General features: G+C 34.3%; 5 protein-coding genes across 5 annotated transcripts; 3 read left to right on the top strand and 2 right to left on the bottom strand.

Moving 5' to 3' along the window:
• Positions 1–1667: 1667 nt before the first annotated feature.
• LOC139861829 (calcium-dependent protein kinase 26-like) lies at positions 1668–4626 on the bottom strand. Its single transcript, XM_071850352.1, has 7 exons — positions 3756–4626; positions 3293–3436; positions 2670–2822; positions 2465–2580; positions 2208–2375; positions 1908–2132; positions 1668–1784 (listed from the first exon to the last, which is right to left on the bottom strand). Exons 1-7 carry the CDS (start codon positions 4624–4626, stop codon positions 1668–1670), a joined length of 1794 nt encoding a protein of 597 aa, XP_071706453.1.
• A 1029-nt stretch (positions 4627–5655) lies between these two features.
• On the top strand, positions 5656–6357 carry LOC139862587 (putative pentatricopeptide repeat-containing protein At5g06400, mitochondrial). Its single transcript, XM_071851204.1, has one exon. The coding sequence runs from the start codon at positions 5671–5673 to the stop codon at positions 6355–6357; it is 687 nt and encodes a 228-aa protein (XP_071707305.1). The 5' UTR covers positions 5656–5670.
• A 51-nt stretch (positions 6358–6408) lies between these two features.
• LOC139862586 (putative pentatricopeptide repeat-containing protein At5g06400, mitochondrial) lies at positions 6409–9358 on the top strand. Its single transcript, XM_071851203.1, has one exon. It carries the CDS (start codon positions 6409–6411, stop codon positions 8338–8340), a length of 1932 nt encoding a protein of 643 aa, XP_071707304.1. The 3' UTR covers positions 8341–9358.
• LOC139863469 (uncharacterized) lies at positions 8621–9923 on the top strand. Its single transcript, XM_071852101.1, has 4 exons — positions 8621–8705; positions 8756–9429; positions 9617–9680; positions 9829–9923. The coding sequence occupies exons 1-4, from the start codon at positions 8621–8623 to the stop codon at positions 9921–9923; spliced, it is 918 nt and encodes a 305-aa protein (XP_071708202.1).
• A 700-nt stretch (positions 9924–10623) lies between these two features.
• Positions 10624–12256, bottom strand: LOC139862379 (uncharacterized protein At5g01610-like). The gene is made up of 2 exons (XM_071850974.1): positions 11705–12256; positions 10624–10995 (listed from the first exon to the last, which is right to left on the bottom strand). The coding sequence occupies exons 1-2, from the start codon at positions 12179–12181 to the stop codon at positions 10951–10953; spliced, it is 522 nt and encodes a 173-aa protein (XP_071707075.1). The 5' UTR covers positions 12182–12256; the 3' UTR covers positions 10624–10950.
• Between the last annotated feature and the right edge of the window lie 13691 nt (positions 12257–25947).

The following is a 25947-nucleotide window of genomic DNA, read 5'->3' as shown; positions in this document are numbered from 1 at the left end:
CCCTTTTAAAACTCTTAAAATAATAAGGGAGTCTGCCAGCGACATATGGCGCGACGCGCGACTTGCCAGAATCAGAATCCAGGTCTTAGGCAATAAAAGTTCATAGTTTTTTCGTCCAAAAACAAATGAATTATGATTAATGGGTATGAATTTCGGATCATAATTTTGTAAAGATGTGATGCTACTTCCATCAAAATAATGTTACATCGGTCATGTACATTTGAGTAAAATAAAATATTTTTTGGGTAAGCAAGGAAACCCTCCTATGAACGAGCACATTGGCTCCTCCATAGAAGGTAAAAACTCGGGTAATCAAACCCCCCGAGCGCGAGACCTGGTACCGGGTGAATTGCGCATTATGCGCACCCTCTAGTCACACTCCTTTTTTTTTTTGTACAATTTGGCATAGCCAAGGATTATCTATTTACTTAGTTACTTGATATATATTATCTGTTTACACGTATGGTCTAAAAATAGTGTTCTCGCTATTGGTGAATTATTAATGTACACTTTGGAATTTTCATTTCTTGTATACTTTCCGTTAACGTATTGTAGATAACTCTTTGGATTAAAACTTATATTATTATTAAATATGTATATATGTATATATGTATATGTATATGTATATGTATTAGCTATTATTCATGATTAATGATTGATGATGAGTATTTGTGCATTATTATCAACCAATTATTTCAATTACTTGTAATTTATGTATTTATGCTTGTACTATACTAAACAAGAAGAAAATTAAATGTCGTTTTCTTCTTGCGGAAATTGTTTTAAGATAAGATTTTAGCATTCTAGGAATTAAAAAGAATCATCATAATCATTTTGCCCAGATCACAATATCTGTTATCTAATGGTAAAGAAGAAATACAGCTGAGCTTCCATACAAACCATATTATTGACAAAACTAGATGACAATTACATGGTCAAGAAATAATTTTTATTACTTAACACTTAATTACTTATATTCCGATTCGGATTCGTATTTATAAAATATATAAATATGTATTTGTGAATCCTATGCACTTTTGTCATTCATGCATGTATTAGTCAACATGGGCTAAGGTCAAGGGCATATATACATTACAGAGTGGTTATATAACTTCATATATTTTTAAGATTTATAATCTTTCTAATAAACAATTATTAAAAGTACTCTTCGAACATAATTAGTTTTGAAAAAAATATATTCTAAGACTCATTTGAGGTTTGATCTAGATTGGTCACCGGTGAGGGTGATCCCATAATAAAAACAAGAAGCCCCCACACCTTATATAAAAAAAAAAAAAATGCTGTCTTTAAACAATACAACATAAACCAAAACCAATCAATACCTGATTTCATTTACATCAGAATAGCATGTGCAGATATATGTGTTATCATATCACCTCATGTGACCAAAATAACATCCTTGTTATATTCATAGTCATAGCCCATATATGTATGCTACATTCTTTAATTTGTTCATGTTGTATTAATTACCTAAAAAACCATCTGAATTTTTCCTTGTATTTTCATTTTCACAAGTTAGATCACAGGTGTTGATATTTACAACCAAAGTTACTCATATCAACATCAACATCAACATCATCATCATCAACAACATAAATTAAATATTAAATATGAAAATTAAACTAGTACTAAAATTCACAAAGCCATCAAAGGTTCAATTCCTTGAATCCAACGATGAAGTTATTCTTAGTGCGATTCCTAGCCATAGCGGCAGATCCTTTGTGCATCATTGCAACGAACTCACTGTAATCTAAACGACCATCCTGCAACACAAGTTCATTCATGTTGAAGACAGAATTTTTTTTTTTTTTTTTTTTTTTTTTTTTTTTTTTTTTTTTGTGTGTGTGCAAAAAGCAATGTATTTTTATGCACATTTAAAGACTTACATTGTTCTGATCAACTTCTTTAATAATTTCTTCTAAATGTTTATCATCAACTCCAAACTCCCTACATGCTTGATGAAGCTCATCATGAGTAATATAACCGCTAGCGTCTTTATCAAAATACGAAAAGGCAGCAAACAGACGATCCTCGCGATCAACTTTAGTAAAATGCAATGTTGCAGCTACAAATTCATCATAATCAATGGTACCACTATTATTAATATCAGCCTGTGACAAAAACAAAACATTATTAAATAATAAAATTTAGGTACTGTTAATAAATTTAAGATGATATATACTTACAGACTGCATTAGATCATGAATGTCCGATTCATCAAGATCAGCACCAAATTTTTTTAGTCCATCTTTTAGCTCTTCAAATGTAATATAGCCACTGTTGTCTGTATCAATCATCTTAAAAATGTGCTTTAATCCTGCAATTTCTTCTTCTGAGAGTTTTGATGCAATCACCTGCAGCCAGCAATTAGTTAAGTCGAATACACCGTTTTTAACTTTAAATTAATTATTGATTAAGACAAAAGAAAGCGAAAATGCAATACCTTTAGAGCCATTTTCTTGAGCTTATTCATGGCAGAAAATTGAGTTAAGCGAGTGAAGACTGCAGGATCAAGAGGCTTATCTGGAGCAACACCATCAACACTGATCCATGGATGGCCTAATTCAATTCGAAATCAAAAATGCAATTAAGAAATCAAGAAATTAAATTAAGTACTGAAAATCAAGAAGTAATGAACATCAACTTACGAAGAACTTCATGAGCAGTTATTCTATTTCCGCGGTCTCTTAGAAGCATTTTTCTCACTAAATCCTTAGCGCTTGAAGAGATACTAGGCCATGGACTGAAAGAAAAGTCAATTTCCCCCTCCAAAATCTCCCTAAATACATCATTCTCCGTTTCTTCAATCAAAAAGATTCGACAAGGGTGAGCGGGTGACAACCAAAATCAAACAGATCATAGATATATTGGCTAATTGTTAAAAAAGTACTTAGATTTTCTCAAGATTTGTAACAAAGTAACAAACTTTTTATTACCCAGAGTACAGATAGAACATATTAAACAAGTAGTTAACTTTTCTCAAGATTTGTTACAAAGTAACAAACGTTTTAGTACCCAGAGTACAGATAGAACATATATTGGCTAATTGTTAAAAAACTAGTCAACTTTTCGTAAGATTTGTGACAAAGTAACAAACTTTTTAGTGCCCAGAGTACAGATAGAACATATATTGGCTAACTGTTAAAAAAGTAGTCAACTTTTCTTAAGATTCGTAACAAAGTAACAAACTTTTTAGTACCCAGAGTAAAATTTGTGAATTATAAGCCTCATAGAACATAAGCAATTTAAGTTGTACGAATTTGTGTTTTACCTCCCCAAAAAGGCGGCACCCCGGAAAGAAGAATGTAAAGGATCACACCAGCACTCCAAATGTCTATTTCAGAACCATAATGTTTTAGCAACACCTCTGGTGCAACATAATAAGGGCTACCAACTACATCTGTGAATATATCACCTGCAATTTAGACTAAAGCATATCAACTTAAACATGTATTAAGAAACATCCAAAATTAATTGTCCCATTTTGACTTTTGAAGTCTATCTTTTTCAACTTTGACTTCAATATTTTTATTTATATTATATAATACTAGATGAAAATTATATCTATGAAAACACATGTTTAAAATCCAGTTCTTTCATATAAATTTCATCAGATAATATATAACACAAACAAAAATATTGTAACTCACAGTTGAGAAAGAAAGACTTTCAAAAGTCATCCATGGGAGTACTAATTAGTAAGGCTTCAAGATCACAAATTTCAAAAGAGGTACCTGGTTTAAAGAAAACCGATAAACCAAAATCTATGGCTTTAAGAGGCGAATCTTCATCTTCATCAACAAAGAGAAAATTCTCGGGTTTAAGATCCCTATGCATGACTCCTAAAGAATGACATGCTTCGATAACGCTCGCAATAGTTCTAAGAAGATCAGCTGCTTTTCGTTCTGAATAATGTCCTTTTTGCGCAATTCTATCGAAAAGTTCACCTCCATTACAAAGTTCCATAACCAAATGAACTTCATAAGAATCTTCATATGAACTTTCGATCGTTACAACATTAGGGTGACCCGATAAATGATGCATAATTTCAACTTCCCTCCTAACATCTTCCACGTCATCATCTGTCACTAGTTTTCGCTTTGAAATAGATTTGCAAGCAAATTTCTTCCCTGTTTTCTTATTTACGCAAACAGAAGTTGTACCAAATTGTCCATGTCCCAGTTTTAAACCCATGTTATAGTGATCTTTCAAATATCCCGTTTTGGTTATCAAAACTTTATCAACTAAAAGGCCTGCACTTGATTTTCGTCTATTATGGTTTGGATTCTTTATACTGTTTTGTGCATTTTGTGGTGTTGGTTTGCTCTGCTGCTTCACAATCACAACTTTTTGTGATTGTTCCTTAGTTATGGGCTGAACGGGTTGGGCTGGTTTACGCTCTTCTTGTGCTATAAACGACATCTGTGGAGGTGTATTTTGAACAGGTTTAGTAGCCTTATGGTTTTTTCCTTGATGACGTTGTTTTTTTGCTTTTATTTTTCCGAAATGAATCATATCGGGTGATCTACACCACCATAATGAATGCCATACGGATCGAAAGAATCCATGTTTCCAGCATCTTGATGCTCCACATATATTTCCCATCTAAAATCGCTCGTATTAGCAGTAAAATATCATTTACTAAGATGATAAAATATAAAAATGATAACTTGATATCAATCTATGAATATCCGAATTCGATTTCCTTATAAAGGTCGAATAAACCAACATTTTGGGAAAGAACATAACGTTACCCACAATATCTATACAAACCCATATCTGTAATATTAGCACGATACATATTTGATCGAAGCAACACGCGATCAACGATAAAAATTGTAACTTTATATGATTTTGCTAGGTTATTCAAGATCTTGACAAAAACCAAAAATATAAAAGATCTTTTTGGGTTTATTTGATCGTTTAATGTGTTTGTTTCGCGTATGAATTTGTTGTCTAATGTTCATTCAACAGATTTCTGTAAGCTGCATCTCATTGCGGATAGGGATTCGAAAGGAGGGAAATGGAAAGTGACAGGTTTTTCTGTTGGGCATATAATTATGGGTTCTTAATATTTTAAAATCAAAATCAAGTTTTTAACAAAAAGAACAGGGAAAGAACTTTGGTATAAATTGGAAATAAATAAAAGTTCAGGGGGTGTTTTTTAAATATTTAACATCACAGTTTAACTGTTTAACTGCCAAATTTCGGTTTGGTATCAGTTGATTGTGTGAATAACGGTCTGAAGATATGAAATGTGTGTTCAAATTCCGAACTGTATACTCAATTTCTAATAATCTACCCATCCATATAATAAAGCTTCAAACTTTAAGTTATTCGAAAATCACTAAACCATCCCAGAACCCTAATCGAAACAACTCTGAAGAAACCCAGATGAAAATCGGTAAAGAAAATAGAGATTTTGCTGATCTTTTTAGTGAAATCACCCAAATTATAGGAAGCCGTAACTTTAATATGGAAATCAATGAGGGTAAGGGTAACCAGTTTCCGATTACAAACGTAGGCAGTGATGAGGTTGGAGTATCTTTGGAATGCACAGAAGGTGTTTGTGAAAATGCCAATGTGAATCAGGATATGGAAGTTAGAACAAAACATGAGGTGGAAAAGGATGTGAGTCCGATCGTTGATATGGTTACTAAAACTTTAAGGGGTGGAAAGAGTGACATGTCGATTGAGGAGCGGCTAGATGACATAGATGTTGAGTTTGATTCTAATGTTGTTGATTTGGTTTTGAAGAGGTGTTTTAAAGTGCCCGATTCAGCCTTAAGGTTCTTCAATTGGGTTAAAGTTAAGAATACGTCGTTCGTCACAACTTCAACATACAACACGATGATTTATATACTTGGAGAAGCGAAGAAATTTGAGTTAGTCAAGGGGTTATTGGAGGAAATGGGGAAAAAAATGTGTAAGAAAGATATTAAGACATGGACTATTCTTATTTCTCAATATGGAAAATCAAATGCTGTTGGAAAAGTATTGTTCCTTTTTGAGGAAATGAAGAAGAACGGTTTTGAACCCGATTTGACGGTATATAAAGTAATGCTGCTTACACTTTGTAATAGTAGAAAAGCCGATATTGCCATAGAGTTTTACAAGGAGATGATGTCTAAAGAAATGGAACTTGATACTAATTCTTATAAACTGTTATTAAACTGCTTAGCGCGTTCAGGATGCATTGATGATATCCACTTGATCACCGATGACATGATAAATGTTTCTCAAATTCCCGAACAGGATGTTTATAGTTTTATGTTAAAGAGTTTTTGTATTTCGGGTAGAATAAGAGAAGCATTAGAAGTTATAAAGGACATGTAGGATAAAGATTATGTGATTCGGCCTGAACATTTTGAAACGTTGGTAAAGGGTATGTGTCATGCAGATAAGATCACTGATGCTTTAGAAATTGTTGAAATATTGAAGCGAAAAGATTCGGTTGATCGAAATATATATGGAATTATTATCAGTGGATACTTGAGAAGAAACGATGTCGCTAAAGCACTCGAATTGTTTCATAGCTTAAATGATAGTGGTGTAATATTACCAGTCTCTACTCATACAGAGCTGATGCAACACCTTTTTAAGATCGATGAGTATGAAAAGGCGTTTGCTATATATAGACGTATGCTGAATATGGGACTCGAATTAGACAGTGTAGCAATAACTGCCGTGGTTGCTGGTTTTGTTCAACAAAAACATGTATCTGAAGCATGGGACGTGATCAAGAATATGGAAGAAAAGGGAATAAAGCTGACTAGAAAATGTTATGTCGTTTTTTTCAATGAACTTTGTAAGATTTCGAGGTCTGATGAAGCTATTAATGTTTTGGACCATATGAAAGGTTTGAACTTTAGTGTTCAAGAAAATATGTACAATAGGGTTATTTCTCATTCGGGTAAATATGTAGAATTTGAAAAGATCCAAACTTTAAAGCGGGTCGAAACAACTAGCCTTGATTCAAGCTTGATTCTGAACGAACCGAAAGGTGTGGATTGTATAACAATGTCTGAACCTGAAAAGTCTTTTACTGAACATGATCTTCAAAAAGTCTGCAAGATTGTGTATTCTTTTATGAGTTGGTGTTTAAAGGAGGAATCTTTACAAAAATGTGATCTTTATTTCACACCAGAACTAGTTATGGAGGTACTAAGAAATTGCCGCCTACATGGCGGTGCAGCGTTACAGTTTTTCACATGGGTGGGTAAAAAAAGTGGTTACGAACACACTGCGGAAACGTATAACATGGCTATGAAAATCGCGGGACAAGGTAAAGATTTTAAGCTAATGAGAAGCTTGTTTAATGAAATGAGAAGGAGACGTTTGTCGGTTTCATCAGACACATGGACGATAATGATTTTGCAATATGGTCGAATCGGGTTGACTGAAATTGCACTCAAAATTTTTAAAGAAATGAAGGAAAACAGTTGCAGTTGCAGTCCTAACAGTAGTACATACAAATCTTTGATAATTTCGCTTTGTGGGAAAAAGGGTAGAAAGGTAAATGAAGCGATCGAGATTTTTCATGAGATGATCGAAGCTGGATTTGTACCTGATAAAGAGTTGTTAGAAATATATTTTGAATGTTTATGTGAAGTTGATAATGTGTTGGAGGCTAAAAGATGTGTTAAGAAATTATGTACACTCGGTTTCTCAACTCCGTTAGCTTACTCGTTATATATCAGGGCTCTTTGTCGAGCAGGTAATGTAGACGAGGCTTTGTTAATTGCGGGTGAGGTTGGTGAAAATGACCAAAATACCCTTAACGAGTACATTTACGGTTGCTTGGTTCACGCGTTGTTAAGAAAAAAACGTGTACATGATGCATTAGAGAAGATAGAATCAATGAACCGTGTTAACATCTTCCCAACGGTTCATGTTTATACATCGTTAATAGTTTATTTCTTCAAAGAGAAACAAGTTTCTAAAGCATTAGACGTGTTTGAGGATATGAAACGAGAAGGGTGTGAACCTACAATCGTTACTTATTCATCGTTGATTCGTGGGTATATGAGTAACGGGATGATTAACGATGCTTGGAACGTTTTCTGTAAAATGAAAACTGAAGGGCCGTTGCCTGATTTTAAGACGTATTCGATGTTTATTTCTTGTTTGTGTAAGGAAGGTATGTCTGAAAAAGGTATGCAACTTTTGTCTGAAATGTTAAGTGTTGGGATTGGTCCGAGTACAGTTAATTTTCGTGATGTTTTCTATGGGTTGAATCGAGAGGGAAAACATAGTTTAGCTCAGACTGTACTTAGAAGAAAATGGAATCATGTAAATAGCAGAAAATCGTTGACTTAGTTTGGTCAGACTGTTGTATATTTGAATTACAAATTTACTCGTATAAGTATTTAACTGCATGTTCTTGGCTTGGGGAGCTTAAAAACTTTCAACTTGGCTTTATTGTTAAAATGGAGGTGGCGATTGTTGACTGATAACAAGGCGTTATGGGTTGAAGTAATCAAGGTAATTCATGGTGATGAGAATTCGGGCGCTCAGATCAGACATAATAAGCGTGGTACATGGGGTTCCATCACTTCTACTTGGTCTGATCTACATACTCAAAATATAATTCTCAATAATGTCTTCAAGAGAAAGGTGGGAAATGGCGCAAACACTAAATTTTGGAAAGATATTTGGATTGGTGATTGCTCGCTTGCTTCCAGGTTTGGTCGTATTTTTTCTCTTGATATCAATGGTGATTGTACTATTGCAGACAGGTTCATCAATGGGGTTTGGGTTTGGGACTGGTCACGAGAGTTAACTTCTTGTCGTCATCAGGCTCTTTTGCAAGATTTAAAGTTGGTAATCGATTCTTTCGTGTGGGGGGGTCAAATGGATTCGTGGGCTTGCACTATCTCTAAACAAAGCTGTTATTTAGTTAAAGATGGTAGAATGATGATTGACAATATGTTGTTACCTTCGAATGGCCATTCTACTCGTTGGATTAACACCCTTCCTCGCAAAGTTAATATTTTTATGTGGAGGGTGGAGTTGAATAAACTTCCATCTCGTCTCAATCTTTCAAAAAAGGGCTTGGAAATTATGCACATTGATTGTCCTTCATGCGGATTCAGCGTCGAATCAACAGAGCACGTCTTGTTTGAATGTCCGATCGCGTCTCAAGTGTGGTCCAGAGTGCAACTTTGGACTAATGTAGATATGCCACACTTTTGCTCTTGGAATCAAGGTTTGGCTTGGTTAAACAATTGGAATTTTACGGCAAGAGTGAAGGACCATATGTTTATTATTATGGCTGCTTATATGTGGATTATGTGGAGATACAGGAACAATGTGATTTTTGGTGAGAACAAGATGAAGAAAGCAGATCTTTTTGATTCTATATGTAATTTTTCGTTTAATTGGATTAGATTAGATATAGAAGCAAATGTAATATTTCTAAGAACGATTGGCTTTGTAAGCCATTGTAAGTTTTTTGTGGTTGCTCATCTAGTTTCTTTCTAGAGTGAGTAGTTTATAAAATTTGGCTGTTCAAAAAAAAAAAAAAAAACTCCATGTTCTTGGCATGGCCAGTTGCCACCAGTTTTTATTCATTATGCTTTTTGAATCAATTAAGGTTCATTTAGGGAGTTTGCGTGCTTTTGATGATGCTGCTCTTGTTTGTTTAAATGGGAAGTTGTGTATTATTAGAAAATAATATGAGTATTAGTATTGTTAATATCTCGAGCTCGAATAAGGAAGTGGAGGGTAATCCTAATATTTGGGAATGCATTGCTGGAAGAGGCCAGATTAAAATATTGTTTACAAATCTATGGTCGAGTTTTTCAGGTCAAAACAATTTGAAGAGCCACATTGTGAACTACCACATTGAGTACTATTCAAATGCATCTGGTTTAATCGAGTTGCCTCGTGATCGTTTTTGACCATTTCTCTGTATCGGTATACCTTTTATAAAGATGCCAACAAGTAGTTCATCTTGAGATAATTACGGCATATCAATCCAATTTAAATTGTTCTGCCATATTAGCATGATAATGATAATATTAACTAAAGGATTGACAACAGCAGGTAAAATCTAACCTGATTCAACTTTTAACATGTTTCACCTGATCCAAATTTTAACATGTTTATTCTTTCATTGTCCCTATGCATATCAGCAATGCATGTGGTTAGCTTTGTATAAAGACTTTTTTTTTAAGGCAAGTAGTCGGCATCGAATACTCTCATTTGCCACGCACGCACGCGCCAGCCGAATCACATTGCATGTGTTTAGCCTTGTATAAAGACTAGATTGGTAAGATTGTTCGTACATCTAGTATCGCAGTTCCCTCAATCAATTTGAATTAGAAGCATCGGAGCAGATGTATAATGTTGTAATCGAGAAAAACGAGGTGTAGTTGGAACTAAGATATGACTAATTAGGCCCACCTCCACAAATCAGACTACTTTTTGGACGTCGAGACTCAACAATGGAGATTCGGTCACTTGTGGTAATTCATGGGGACCAGGTCAGCCCCCCGGTCCCCAGGCATATACCTGGTTAGTTTGTTCATCATTAGTCCTGCTAATGCATCAGGGGACCATGAACAGCGGACAGAGCTACACTGCACCAATCCCAGAAGCTATAATATTATCAGATACATTCAAGCCATAAAGATAATAGGCAACATTAAAGCCATTCATCATTTACTACTACACTAGGACGAAACAGTCATTACACATTGAAAAGCTTATACAACATCCGGCACGATATTATACACTTCATACTAATACTCGTAGTACAATCGCCAAAAGTTCACAAGTTCTTAAGCCATAATACTAATACAAAGGCTCAACAGAGGCTCAACCATAAGTTCAGCCCTGTGGCTTCTGACCTTCATCAAACACGAGATACAAATATACATATAGTACTCCACGTCTTCACGTGTAAATCACCACCTGGTGTTGGATCTACTCCGTGATCAGCATTTCAACATCATCAACAGCCACTGGAAGCTGTAAAAGAAGAATATTAAGACAATGTGAGTTGCATACAGACGCGGGTCTTTAGCTTTTTAGTTATCAGCAGCATACAAACAGATACAAGAGCAGCAAAAGTGTGTCAACAAACTTTAAAGTGGAGCCGTTATTACTATAAAATCAAGAGACAACAATATGTAGCCACCACTTATGATATCTATACAGGGGCGGATGTATTATCAAGTGAGTGGTAGCAAGGCACACCACTGAAATACGCGATGTAGTAGAAAAATTTTGGAGGTTTTAACTAGTGACACCACTAGATAGTGTAAATTTTTTTTGAGTGACACCCTTGAAATTAGCTTGGGGTTTTAACCAGGGACACCAGTGACTACCATTCCTGGATCGGTCACTGTATCTATAACGCTTATTTTACTACCTTCAGACGGGTCAATACAACTAATACAAGAATACAAGCATGTATATGTATATGTATATGTCTGGTCCGATATGTTAATGTATATGTACATATTTTAGTACGTATATATGTATATATAAATGTATTTCGGGTGCCGTGGATGATAGATCGTCATCCATATCTATATCTGATCCACAAAATATTTACATCATCCATATCCATTAATCGTCCATTGAGAGAGACATTAATGTATAATGTATTCTTCATATATCATACAAATGTATTATGTATGTATATAAATATAGATATAATGTAATATAAATGTACCTGAGAGATAGGATTTGAAAAGAAAGGACAGAGTGCATTATCCGTACAAGCATGAACAGTTTCAAACTGATCAATATCAAGCTTCTTATTAATAATCCCAACAGTAAAGTAAATATTATCACTACTAGGTAAATCAACCCTAATTTCATCAACACTAAACCAAAACAAAAACCTCTTCACTTGAATCCCATTCAAATCAGTAATCGATCCAAAATTAAGCTTCCCTGTGATCTTACTATCATAATACACAAGGTAATCGAACTGAATATAACACGGTTTCTCAAGTTCAACGACGAAACTTCCGTCATCAGATGATAAAGTGTACGATTTAACGGAATTAGGTAATAGGCCTCTAGGAAGACCGTATTTTTCGAGGATTTCGTAAACGGTTGGTTGATCGGTGACAGAGAGTGCGGTTGTTGACGTGATTACGATGATTAGGGTTAGAAAGAGTGTAACAAGGTTTTTTGCCGCCATTGTTAGGTGTGGATATGAGTAGGTAGTGATTTGCGGTGTGAATTTATTGTAGAAAGTAACGTGATATCCGCTGATTTTACGGTACGCCGAGTTATTTGATTTGGTGACCGGTGGCCCGATTTTGACCAAATCTGACGATTTAACTCCGTTATAACGGCCAAAAATATGGCATGTTTAAGTTTCACAATTTAACTCCGTTATAACGGCCAAAATATCGCATGTTTAAGTTTCACGAGTGACTAAGTTACGAACTTTATGTATCGTTACTTATAAATGTTTTTTTTTCCCGAAAAGCAAAGATTTATTAGATTAACTCAAAAGGACCAAACCAATAAAAGAGCTCGACTATACAGAATACAAAACGAATATGTAACTCGATGTAGGTACAAGAATCATAAACAAGTAGGCATTTAGTTGCAAAGATAGCAACTACAACCTAAAAAGCTAATCGAAACTTAAGGACTACCAAGTGAATACAAACTACATCCTGCTATATCATCGGAGGCAAGTTATACGACGAAGATACTCGGATTAGAAAGCCATTGGGACTACTCGATCTTCACATTTTTCAATCTAGAAGAGATCCATTCGAACGATTTTTCTTGAATTTTCATTAGCGCCGCAGGACCATTCCAACACTTATTTGTAATTTTGTAAATACCTTAAGGCTACGGTTTCTCCAAATTAGATACGCGCAAATCCACTCCAATGTTTACCAAATTGTAGAGCCTTGGTGTGTCATCGGTTGGTTGCTTCTTCCTCAGAGTGCTTCATTTATACTTAGGTTTGATACCGCGCCGAAGCCCCACCATTTGAAAACTCTATCCCAAACTTCGTAAGAATGCAGACAAAGAAACAAGAGTGGTCAATTGATTCCACATCATCGTCGCAAAGCGGGCATCTTACGGAGTTCAAGTCAATTTCACGCTTGTTGAGTTCGGTCATTGTTGGTAATCTTCTACGTAGAACTCTCCAAATAAAAATCTCGATCTTCAATGAAACCAATAAAATCTCGGTCATTGTTTAATAAATACATGGACTTCATATAGAAACATACACGAATAACGTAGAACACGAATAAAACGTAATGAATCTTACATACCATCCCTGGTCTAAATGTTGATTTAAATGAAGTTGACATTGGTTTAGATTTACACATGATGAGGCTTACATATATCATTATAAAGGTCGCGTTTGTTTTTTAATATGTTTTTTGTCTGAAGATCTGTTAATCATGTCTGTAAAGAATATGTGGTGCAAAGGCGTGTATTCTGAATATTGAAGACTGTTTATTTTTATGTCTGCAAAATAACTTAATCATTTCTGCAACACTTGGAAGTACATTTATAAGCCTGCGAGATTGCAGACAGATTAAGACATTATTTCATCTTATGTTTTCAGAAAAACAAACAGTCTGCAGTAAAAACGTCTGCGAAGAGGCAGACGACATAATAAAGTCTGCAGACCGAAAAACAAACGACACCTAAAACAATGTCTACTTCAATCCACATAATATCATACAAACGAATTTCATACACACACTAATATATTGTGTTTATCAAAAACTAACTTAAAAAAATAAGTGAAAAATTAAAATAATCAAGAGATGTGTTAGCTAATATATTGTAAGGAGTATGATAACAATAGTTCTTAGAGTTAGCTAATTATAAAGTAAAAATTTCCAATATAAAATTTTATATTTCCGTTAAGAAATTGACATATAGAAAGTACGTTATAATATGAAAAATTAACATTTTATAATAAATATTTAATCATTGACTTAAGAGCTATGGTTAGCATTGTCCTCTATATTATAGGCCATGATAACCCTAATCTTGCATAGTAAACAGGGTTGGGGCCTTTGCAATGAAAAGGGGATATGGGCTAACAATGTGCTTATAACTGTAGAGACCCGACCTAATCCATCCGGACGAAGTCCATATCGATTATAAACGATTCACAACAGTTGATTACATCGCGAGGTACTTGACCTCTATATGATACATTTTACAAACATTGCATTCGTTTTTGAAAAGACAATCTTTCATTACATCGAAGGTTGACTGCATGTATACCATTTTATAATATATCCACTATAATTGACTTAATAATAATCTTGATGAACTCAACGACTCGAATGCAACGTCTTTTGAAAGATACCATAAATGACTCCAAGTAATATTTCTAGAATGAGCAAATGCACAGCGGAAGATTTCTTTCGTACATGAGAATAAACATGCTTTAAAGTGTCAACCAAAGGGTTTGTGAATTCATTAGTTTAACATAAATAATCATTTCATAATTTTAATAGACCATAAGATTTCATATTTCCATTTCTCATAAACATACGTCCCATGCATAGAGACAAAAATATCATTCATATGGATTGAACACCTGGTAACCGACATTCACAATATGCATATATAAGAATATCCCCATCATTCCGGGACACCCTTCGGATATGATATAAATTTCGAAGTACTAAAGCATCCGGTACTTTGGATGAGGTTTGTTAGGCCCAATAGATCTATCTTTAGGATTCGCGTCAATTAGGGTGTCTGTTCCCTAATTCTTAGATTACCAGACTTAATAAAAAGGGGCATATTCGATTTCGATAATTCAACCATAGAATGTAGTTTCACGTACTTGTGTCTATTTTGTAAATTATTTATAAAACCTGCATGTATTCTCATCCCAAAAATATTAGATTTTAAAAGTGGGACTATAACTCACTTTCGGATCATCGTTTATTTTAAAATGATATAAGTTTGATTTTAATTTACTTATTATTGATCAAATGACAATTGTGCGTTATTGTTGCTTACAAAATAAATTTAAAACTACATATATATTCCTTATACATTATTTACATATATAGCTATATTTTATATAATAGTTATTATATATCATTTTAGTTTACATTATTAATTCTAACAATTACATCATATAATATTTTAATTTATATATCAAATTCATATATTTTAAATATATATAACTGTTTACAAATAGTGGTTCGTGAATCGTCGTGAGCAGTCGAAGGTCAATTTAATATATGAAGCAGTTCAAAAATTGTGTGACTCAACATTATAGACTTTGCTTATCGTGTCAGAAACATATAAAGATTAAGTTTAAATTTGGTCGGAAATTCCCGGGTCATCACAGTACCTACCCGTTAAAGAAATTTCGTCCCGAAATTTGAGTGAGGTGATCATGGCTAACAATAAAAATGTTTTCAGGACGAATATGAGTTGATAAATTGAGTTTTATCATTATTGAGTAATATAGATAAAAATAACTCGATTATTCGAAGAGTACGAATGAAGCTATTACAAAAGATTGAGGTAGAGATTTAACTTTTGACGTAGTCTCGTTGGGTTTCCGGAATTCAAGAGATTTGAAAGAAAATCTTGGAAATCTATAAGATCTGATTCTTCGGGATTTATGGAAATTAAGATCTCTATAATTAAATATGGTGATCTGTCTCGATTGCTTTGTCTGGTATCTCCATTATAAATGAACTTCTTTCATTCCATTATTTTCACCACTCCAATTCTTTCTTTCTCGATCCATACTTTCAAACGATTGTGAAAATGCTTACTCCAGTTCTGATCCTTGTCCTCATCCTTACTATCGCAACATTCATTCTCCTTTCCAACTTCCACCAAAGGAATCTACTTTCTTCTACTTCACCCTTGGGGTTATAGTGTTTTTAATTCCCCCGTGTCTTTTTGTTGCGATAAACATTGATATACACGGTTTGTAATTTATGTGTTGTTATCGGGCTTTATATTCTCCCTTATATTTCGAAGCTCTACGCTTTTGTTTTCTCTTCCCAACTTCAAGTCAAGCGAGTAATAGTCCAAAATTCGTAGATATAGAATTTCGAATGATTATAATGTTCTAAGCAGGAAGGAACGTGATATCACGATTTGATTTTCAAATTTATCAAAATTACTGAAGATAGAACTATCAAGAATATATTCTTCTTGATATGTTCGGAGGTTATGTAGAATGGAAGAGTTATGTAACATGACACATGATGACGTTATGATTTGCTGTGACCCATCATCACGTTTCATTAGAAACTCAACATGACTTACTGTAATATAATCACATTGATCAAGTGTCATTATATTATACTAACTCATGCATCAGTTCCCAACATTACTTCAATAACATTCATATTTTAAGCTCGAAAGTTTACAGAATATAGAAACTAACAGTTTCTATATGATGTAATACTGATAGCACGAAGAGATTATTGATTTTAGATAAGAATAGTTATAAAAATATCTCCAGAAATATGGAGGATATTTATAATGAAAGATACGATAATATCTCGAAATATCTAAGATCAGAGGATGATAGAAACTATTGTCTGCAAGGATTTAGAGTAAGGAGCAAGATATTCACTAAAGACTTTAGCAGACATTGAATCATTTGGATTCTTTGAAGTCAAACTTATTCTTTGTGATTTGTCCATGGCTTTCTTCATAGTTTCGCATAATCTACTTTTCGGTACTAAATTTTCTATTGAATGTTTCCAATATAATGATACACAGGAAGCACGAAGAGGTATATAATTTCGGACAAGAATATTTATGAAAATATCCTCAGAAATATCGAAGATATTGATGATGATATTTTGGAATTTCTAAGTTCGATGGTTGATGAAGAAAGATTTTCCGCAAGATTTTAACATGACTTCGGAGCAAGATATTCTATAAAGATTTCAACGGATCCAGAATTATCTGGATTCTTTGAATATAGGGTATGGTCCTTATATTTGTCATTGGTCTCCTTCATGGTTAACTCTATCCGTTTTTCAGTTCCAACGTTTCTGAGCTTTTCCAACATATTATTCTTTATCATCAAACTTCCGACGACTAAGGTCGTTTACGGTTGCCTACAGTTTCTGCTGCTTCATTCAGCTTTTTCAACATTCAGAGTATCGATTCGTAAACTGGGTGCCTTTTCAAAATTTCAGAATTAAAGATCGTAATTCTAGGAGATAATTGTTATATGTATACAAATAACTATTGATGTAGAAATGCTACGAGATTCGAAATACTGATTGCTGATTCCCGGTAATTGGTATGGCAATTATTGTTACAGGGTATAGATGAATACAAGATGGGGTTTCAATGAATATAATGATTTTTCGGAAAGTCCAAATTCATTGAAGTTGCTGGTAATTTTACTGCTAATGTGGTGAAATATAAACGGTTCTCCGGTAACGATGACGACAGGCAAACTTATATATCGAGGTTATAATAAGGCTAATTCGAATGAAAGTTGAAGTTGATTTGTTGAAACTGTGACAAAATTTGCTACTTTGAAAAGAATTACCAAGTTATTTTGGGTAATAATAACACTAAAGAAATTAGCACAACTACGTGTTAAACGTTTACTCAGTTTCCGAGAGTTTTTCAGATGCATAACTAAATGCATCAATCTTTTCTCCCATAGATGAAGTGCGGTTGGTTCATCCTCTCGATTGAGGTGTTTTCAAGAATCATGAAAGGTTTGAACGTGGATCATAATCGTCAAGATACAAATAAGGTTTGAGATGAACTCAAGTGGCACACTTGAAGAATTATTTAGTTTCATATATTATAATCAGTATTTTAATTTATTTTAATTGTCCAATAAAATTTGTCCACAGTCGATAGTCAACAGTTTACAGTCCAATAATTCATACATAGTTTAACATATAATATTCGAATTAATTAATACGTGTCGTGACCCGTATTCGTCTCAGACTCGATCACAACTCAAACTATATATATTATTGTAGAATTAACCTCAACCCTGTATAGCTAACTCCTGCATTACTGCATATAGAGTGTCTATGGTTATTCCAAATAATATATATAGATGCGTCGATATGATATGTCAAAACCTTGTATACGTGTCCCGATATTTAAAGTGCGTAAAATAAATAACGGAAATTAAATGACGATAAATAAAATTGCGAGAATTTAAATTGCGATAAATAAATTGCGATAAATAAAATGTAATATGGAATTAATCAGTTAGCTAGGAACAGTTAGCTAGGAACAGTTAGCGTGGATTCTTATCAAAATTCTTCTCATAATTAAATTGTTTGTTTCTAACAAGTTTTATTTTTATCCAATGTTTCCTTCATTATGCCACTTGTTGGATTTTGATAGGTCAAAATCCAAATATGAAATTGAATGAAAATGGTTATTCTGCGGTGAACGGATACGTATATCGGTGGTTGCAAGTAGGATAGTAAATGACTGTTGAATCAGGTTCGAAGAATGTACAGTGTAACTTATTAATGTGAAATCTAAATATTTCTAGGGTATTACCTACCCGTTAAAATATTTTCGCCATTAACAGTTTGTACAAAAGAATTTTTAATCACAATCTTTATGAAAATATACTTACATATATATTCTCTTCAGATGTAATCATGGATTTAATGAGTTAATATGATATTAATCTCATTTGATTTACCATTTGAACAAGAATATAAAAATTTCTAAAACATTAGAGATTACATAATCGCCATGTCAAACGAAGATAATTGATGTAGAACGATATGTAGTATGATGATTATAATTGAGGTACAGAATGAGATGTTGAAGCGTGTGTTGTTGATGGTACGGGTGTTGTTACTGATGGTACTGTTGGTGCCGGTGATATTGCTGAAGCTGGCATGTTTTGCACCATATTTTACAAGGCTACAACTCGGGCGCGAAGCTCGTTGAATTCTTCTATTATACCTTGATGATTGTTGGTTCGGACGAGCGGATGAATGAGGTTTAGATTCTGAGATAGTATATAATCATGACGAGATACTCTGGAAATGAGAGAGAAAATAGTGTCTCGAACAGGTTCACCAGTAAACGCTTCAGGTTCATTGTCAAAAGGTGAATTCGGTTGGTGGAAGGGATCGCCTTCTTCGCGTCTCCATTGATTAAGTCGACTACGAACCCATCAGATGAATTGGGGATGGTTGATTGATTGATTCATTCTGGTGACACCGCTCTCGGAGCTTAGGTGAATATCCATGTCGAATAGCTGTCGGAATAACTATCGGAATAGCTATCGGAATTTGAGAGACTCATATCGTACGATCAAATGAAGGATTTTCGATAAGAAATAGATTATAGGATATAGATTAGTACCCTGCAATACATAATTTACATATGCATATATCATACTAAAATCCCATAAGTTACGGAGGAATATACGGAGTAAGTCAGGCAGAGTTTACAGTAATAGATATGCTAAGATATGAATTAGCGGATACGCTAAGATATGAGTTTTGTCTATACACTATTTATGCAATCAATGCAATAAGATGTGTCTAGACTAAGAATGATAAGCAAGTGATTCCCTAAGAATGTTAAGCAGGTAATTTTCGACACAAAATGATAAGCAAAACTTTTGACATGCAGACACGGTCGAAGTCCAGACTCACTAATGCATCCTAACGACTTATCAGTTAGACATACTAATGCAAGACCTGGTTCGCTAAGACCACCGCTCTGATACCAACTGTAGAGACCCAACCTAATCCATCCAGACGAAGTCCATATCGATTATAAACGATTCACAACAGTTGATTACATCGCGAGGTACTTGACCTCTATATGATACATTTTACAAACATTGCATTCGTTTTTGAAAAGACAATCTTTCATTACATCGAAGGTTGACTGCATGTATACCATTTTATAATATATCCACTATAATTGACTTAATAATAATCTTGATGAACTCAACGACTCAAATGCAACGTCTTTTGAAAGATGCCATAAATGACTCCAAGTAATATTTCTAGAATGAGCAAATGCACAGCGGAAGATTTTTTTCGTACTTGAGAATAAACATGCTTTAAAGTGTCAACCAAAGGGTTTGTGAGTTCATTAGTTTAACATAAATAATCATTTCATAATTTTAATAGACCACAAGATTTCATATTTCCATTTCTCATAAACATACGTCCCATGCATAGAGACAAAAATATCATTCATATGGATTGAACACCTGGTAACCGATATTCACAATATGCATATATATAAGAATATCCCCATCATTCCGGGACACCCTTCGGATATGATATAAATTTCGAAGTACTAAAGCATCCGGTACTTTGGATGAGGTTTGTTAGGCCCAATAGATCTATCTTTAGGATTCGCGTCAATTAGGGTGTCTGTTCCCTAATTCTTAGATTACCAGACTTAATAAAAAGGGGCATATTCGATTTCGATAATTCAACCATAGAATGTAGTTTCACGTACTTGTGTCTATTTTGTAAATCATTTATAAAACCTGCATGTATTCTCATCCCAAAAATATTAGATTTTAAAAGTGGGACTATAACTCACTTTCGGATCATCGTTTATTTTAAAATGATATAAGTTTGATTTTAATTTACTTATTATTGATCAAATGACAATTGTGCGTTATTGTTGCTTACAAAATAAATTTAAAACTACATATATATTCCTTATACATTATTTACATATATAGCTATATTTTATATAATAGTTATTATATATCATTTTAGTTTACATTATTAATTCTAACAATTACATCATATAATAGTTTAATTTATATTTCAAATTCATATATTTTAAATATATATAACTGTTTACAAATAGTGGTTCGTGAATCGTCGTCAGCAGTCGAAGGTCAATTTAATATATGAAACAGTTCAAAAATTGTGTGACTCAACATTACAGACTTTGCTTATCGTGTCAGAAACATATAAAGATTAAGTTTAAATTTGGTCGAAAATTCTCGGGTCATCACAATAACAAGGTAGATTATTGAAAGTTTTGACAAATTAAGCCTTTGTAATTGTTACGTCCAACTCTTTCCTAAAGCTTAATGATTTTTATCGTTAAATATGGAGCATGATTTGCATAAAAAAAGGATTCAAATTTTTTTAAAGGTTGCAAATGAGGTAATATATTTAACACCCCGTCAAAATTGCCATTGACGGCGATGTTAACTTTGGTCCCAGTGCATGACTTGTCTTCTAAATAACAGCAAAGTTCTACAGGGGAAGCAATATATCTAAGTACCTGAGACAAAACATACTTAAAAGTGTCAACCAAAAAGGTTGAGTGAACAACATAGGTTTATAATTGTTTTAGACCACAAGATTTAGTTATCAAAAGTAGTGCTGAAGTTATGATATCGAACTAAACAAAGTTACCCCATGACACCTTGAACAATCAGTGTCGTTTAATCATTATTATGTAACCAAAGACCAACGGTCAACTGGTTAGAGACGTCACTCTCAATAGGCCTACTCACAATAATTAAGTTTGCGTTTCAAAGTAGTAATTAACGATATCATGGCAGGGATTTAGCATGAAACAAAGCATGTCAGCACAGTTAAACAGTTTTCGAGTACTTGTGTCTAAACGTAAAACAGTTTGAAAGCAAGCATGTGTCTCACCCCAAAAGTTTAAAATAAGTATATAAAGATAGTTAAAAAGTGGGGCTATGAAGTTCACCTTAGTAGCAAGTAAGTTATTCCACGCAAGTAGTATGAACGAAGTATGTAATCGGAGATCTCAACCTAGAGATATAACGTTTGATTAGTTAATGTCTAAAAGACATAAAGTTTGTTTATTAATATAGCAACTATATTAACAGTGACGGTTTTTGAAAAAAGTTCCTATTTCTCAAAAGTTTCTATTTTTGGAAATCTACTATTTATGGAAAGCTTCCACTTATAGTAAGCTCATAGTTTAAAGAAGTTCGGGTTATAATTCTTCACAAAGATGTTGTACAATCTTGCCCAAACTTCGTTGCTATCATGCAAGTCACTCTGATGATCTGTTGTTACCGGGCGCCCAGGATTCTTGACCAGAATCTAAGTCATGGCATTTGAAATTCACAAGCGGTTCCCATAAGGCAACAAGGACCACCCTAGGCCACAAGTAGCGGCGATGTTTGTAGACTTTGTACATTATCTTTAATTATAACCTTCACGTTATAGGTGTATACACACAACGAATTATTAATGTACTTAACAATTATATATATAGGTGATAATATAACTTAGTGTGATTAAGGTGTTACCATATAGATACGTTTACAAGTTCTAGTAATAATATTATTACCCTTTAATTAATCAACCATCATTATGTAACCTTATCATTACATGTGTTATATACATATATTCATATATGTGTTACCTATATATATACACCTACATGATACATACATATATTCTTTATTCCTATATCTCATGTATATGTTCATAACTATATGATATATATGTATATATAATCTATGTATGTGTTACATATATTAAAGTCAAAAGTGATACATATAAATACATACATACCATGACTTATCAACTTTTATAATTAACTATAATATACATATATTCATATGCACAACATACATATACATACTTATATTATTTCTCTTTTTATGTTTTACTAACTTCATATTCTTATTAATTTATAACTTTATATAATGGTTTAGAGTTCAGGGGTTAAAATAGTAAATATATAATACTTTTAAACCATTTTGTAATTATCACTAAAGATCAAATACCAAAAGTGTAAATACCAAATTGTGAACCCATCTTTTTCTCCTTCCTTCTGGTCGTTGCAGACCACTTATTTCTTTCTTTCTTTCTTTTTTTTCAATTCTTTTTAGGGTTAAAGCTAAAAATAGGCTACAAACTTACACAAATGTACCGATGTCGCCTACAAACTCATTTCCGTCCTACTGTCGCCTACAAACTTATAAAAAATGTGCTAATATAAACAAAATATTTTTCAAGAATCGGTTGATGGGCAAGTAACCGAGTTAATAAATGAACGAATGAATGCCGTAATTGAAGAGGCATTAGAAGCTAGAAACATTCATTCTCGGGGCGAGGGGGTGATGGTAGTGGTGGGCATGGAAGGCGAGACTTCCATTACAAAAATTTCAAGGATGCTCAACCTCCTATGTTTAATGGAGTAAGGGATCCGTTGAAAAGCTCATGTTGGATCTCCTTCATCGAGGGGGCTTTCCGTACCGCGGAATGTCCTCCCGAGAAGAAAACGAGATACGGTTCTAGTATGTTGCGTGAAGAGGCAAAGTTGTGGTGGGATGATAAGATTAAGTTGTATGGTGAAGAGCAATGTATGGGCTTGTCGTTTGATGAGTTTAAAAAGGAGTTCTTTGATGAATATCGGACTCCATCCGATCTTAACAAAATTCGGGATGAGTTGCGCGATTTATGACAAGGTTCGATGGACTTGGTCACTCTCAAGTCTACCTTCTTGTCAAAGACTCATTTTTGTCTGGAGTATGTAGGTGATGACCGAATGTTGATGCTAGATTTTTATCGTACACTGAGCGATGAGTTGAAGCGTAAGATTAGTCGGGGAATGGCTAAGTCTTTTGATGAATTGTTTGAGTTAGCCCGGGGTTTCGAGCCGGAGGTTCCAAAAAGAAGTGATTTCTCTTTTTCTAAGAGAAAATTTGAAGGTTCGAGTCATTCGAGCTTTTCAAGCAAAAAGAGCAAGAGCAAGAAGGGTTCCGAAAGTGTCAATAGCGTGAAGAAGAGTGCTTCTGGGGTTTTTCCTTATACATGCTACAATTGTGGACAAATGGGCCATATAGCTCATGATTGTCCGAACCTATCTTCCGGAAACAACCTCACATGTTTCAATTGCCAAAAGCAAGGACACCGAAAGTCGAATGTGCCTATTTGAACACCGATCCTGTTAAACAATTAGAGAAGGCGGTGGGTATGACTCGGGGACAAAATTACTTAATGACCCATGATGAGGCCAAGCAATCAAACGAAGTTGTCTCAGGTACTTTCATGGTTAACTCTAATCCGGAAAGGATCCTATTTGATAGCGGTGCTAATTTATCGTTTGTTTCTCTAAGTTTTGTGTCTAAGCTTGATAAACTGCTAGCTAAGTTGAGTCATCCAGTAGAGGTCGAAATAGCGGATGGTAAGACGGTGCTAGGGGTTTATGTGTGTAATGCTTGTGATATTGTGTTCGGTTCTGAAACGTTTAAAATTGATCTTATCTCGATGACCTTGGGTGAATTTGATATTGTCATTGGTATGGATTGGCTCGATCGTTATAGAGCCGATATTGCATGCCATGAAAAATCTATTCGTGTGAAGACCCCAAGTGGAGGAGAGCTAATTATGCATGGCGAGAGACGGAGAAGACTTGTGCCATTATGCACTTATGCACGAGCACGTCGTTTTCTTGTTAGTGGTGGCATGGCTTTCCTTGCTCATATAGTTGATACTCGTGAAGAGCCACCATCCATTCGTGAAATTCTGGTGGTTAGTGAATTCGAAGTCGTTTTTCCGGATGAATTACCGAGTGTTCCGGCGGAAAGACAAGTTGAATTTCGCATCGAGTTGGTTCCGGGTGCTACTCCCATTGCTAAAACTCCTTATCGTTTAGCACCAACGGAGATGCAAGAGTTGTTAAATCAAACCCAAGAGTTTCTTGAGAAGGGTTTTATTCGACCGAGTGCTTCGCCGTAGGGCGCTCCGGTTTTATTTGTGAAGAAGAAGGATGGTAGTATGTGGATGTGCATCGATTATCGGGAGTTGAACAAAGTGACGATCAAGAATCGTTATCCATTGCCTCGGATTGACGATTTGTTTGACCAACTCCAAGGTGCGACGTATTTCTCTAAAATTGACTTACGGTCTGGCTATCACCAAATGCCGGTCCGTGAGGAAGATATTGAGAAAACAGCTTTTCGAACGCGTTATGGGTATTTTGAGTTTGTAGTTATGCCTTTTGGTCTTACGAATGCACCAGCGGCATTCATGGATCTTATGAACCGAGTGTGCCAACCTATGTTGGACAAGTCGGTGATTGTGTTCATTGACGACATACTTGTCTATTCGAAGAGTATGAAGGAACATGAACATCATTTGCGTGGTGTGTTGAAGATGTTACGGAAGGAGAAGTTATATGCAAAATTCTCCAAATGTGAATTTTGGCTAAGGGAAGTTCAATTCCTTGGCCATATTGTGAACAAGGATGGTATTCAAGTAGATCCGAGGAAAATTGAGACGGTGAAAAGTTGGGGACGACCGACTACGCCTACGGAAATCCGAAGTTTTCTCGGATTGGCCGGTTATTACCGTCGGTTTATTCAAGACTTTTCAAAGATCGCTTCTCCATTGACGAAATTGATGAGAAAGAACGCGAGATTTAATTGGGAGAACGAGCAAGAAATTGCTTTTCAATTGTTAAAAGAGAAGTTATGTCAAGCTCCGGTGTTTGTGATAATGCTAAAAACGAACATATATTTCATAGCATTATTCCTCAAGAAAGACAAGCTTTTAGTTGCAATTGTTCTATTTACAAGTGATATTCGTTTAAATAATAAAAGGTGAAGACAAAAGACAGATTCGACGAATTGAAGACGCAAACGACCAAAACGCTCAAAAGTACAAAATACAATCAATAAGGTTCCAATTATTGATAAGAAACGTCTCAAAATTACAAGAGTACAAGATTTAAAACGCAAAGTACAAGATATTAAATTGTACGCAAGGACGTTCGAAAATCCGGAACCGGGACCAGAGTCAACTCTCAACGCTCGATGCAACGGACTAAAAATTTCAAGTCAACTATGCACATGAATATAATATAATATATAATTAATTCTTAAAATTAATATATATATTATATTATATTTAAAAACCGTCGGCATAAAAAAACAAAGACTTTTGAGTCTCCCCAGCTGGCCATGCGATCGCATGGCCTTGAAGGGTAAAG

Source organism: Rutidosis leptorrhynchoides, chromosome 8 (genome assembly GCF_046630445.1).
Source record: "Rutidosis leptorrhynchoides isolate AG116_Rl617_1_P2 chromosome 8, CSIRO_AGI_Rlap_v1, whole genome shotgun sequence".
Classification (NCBI taxonomy): domain Eukaryota; kingdom Viridiplantae; phylum Streptophyta; class Magnoliopsida; order Asterales; family Asteraceae; genus Rutidosis; species Rutidosis leptorrhynchoides.
Note: the sequence above shows the minus strand (reverse complement) of the source record. Positions and strands in the feature narration are given on the sequence as shown.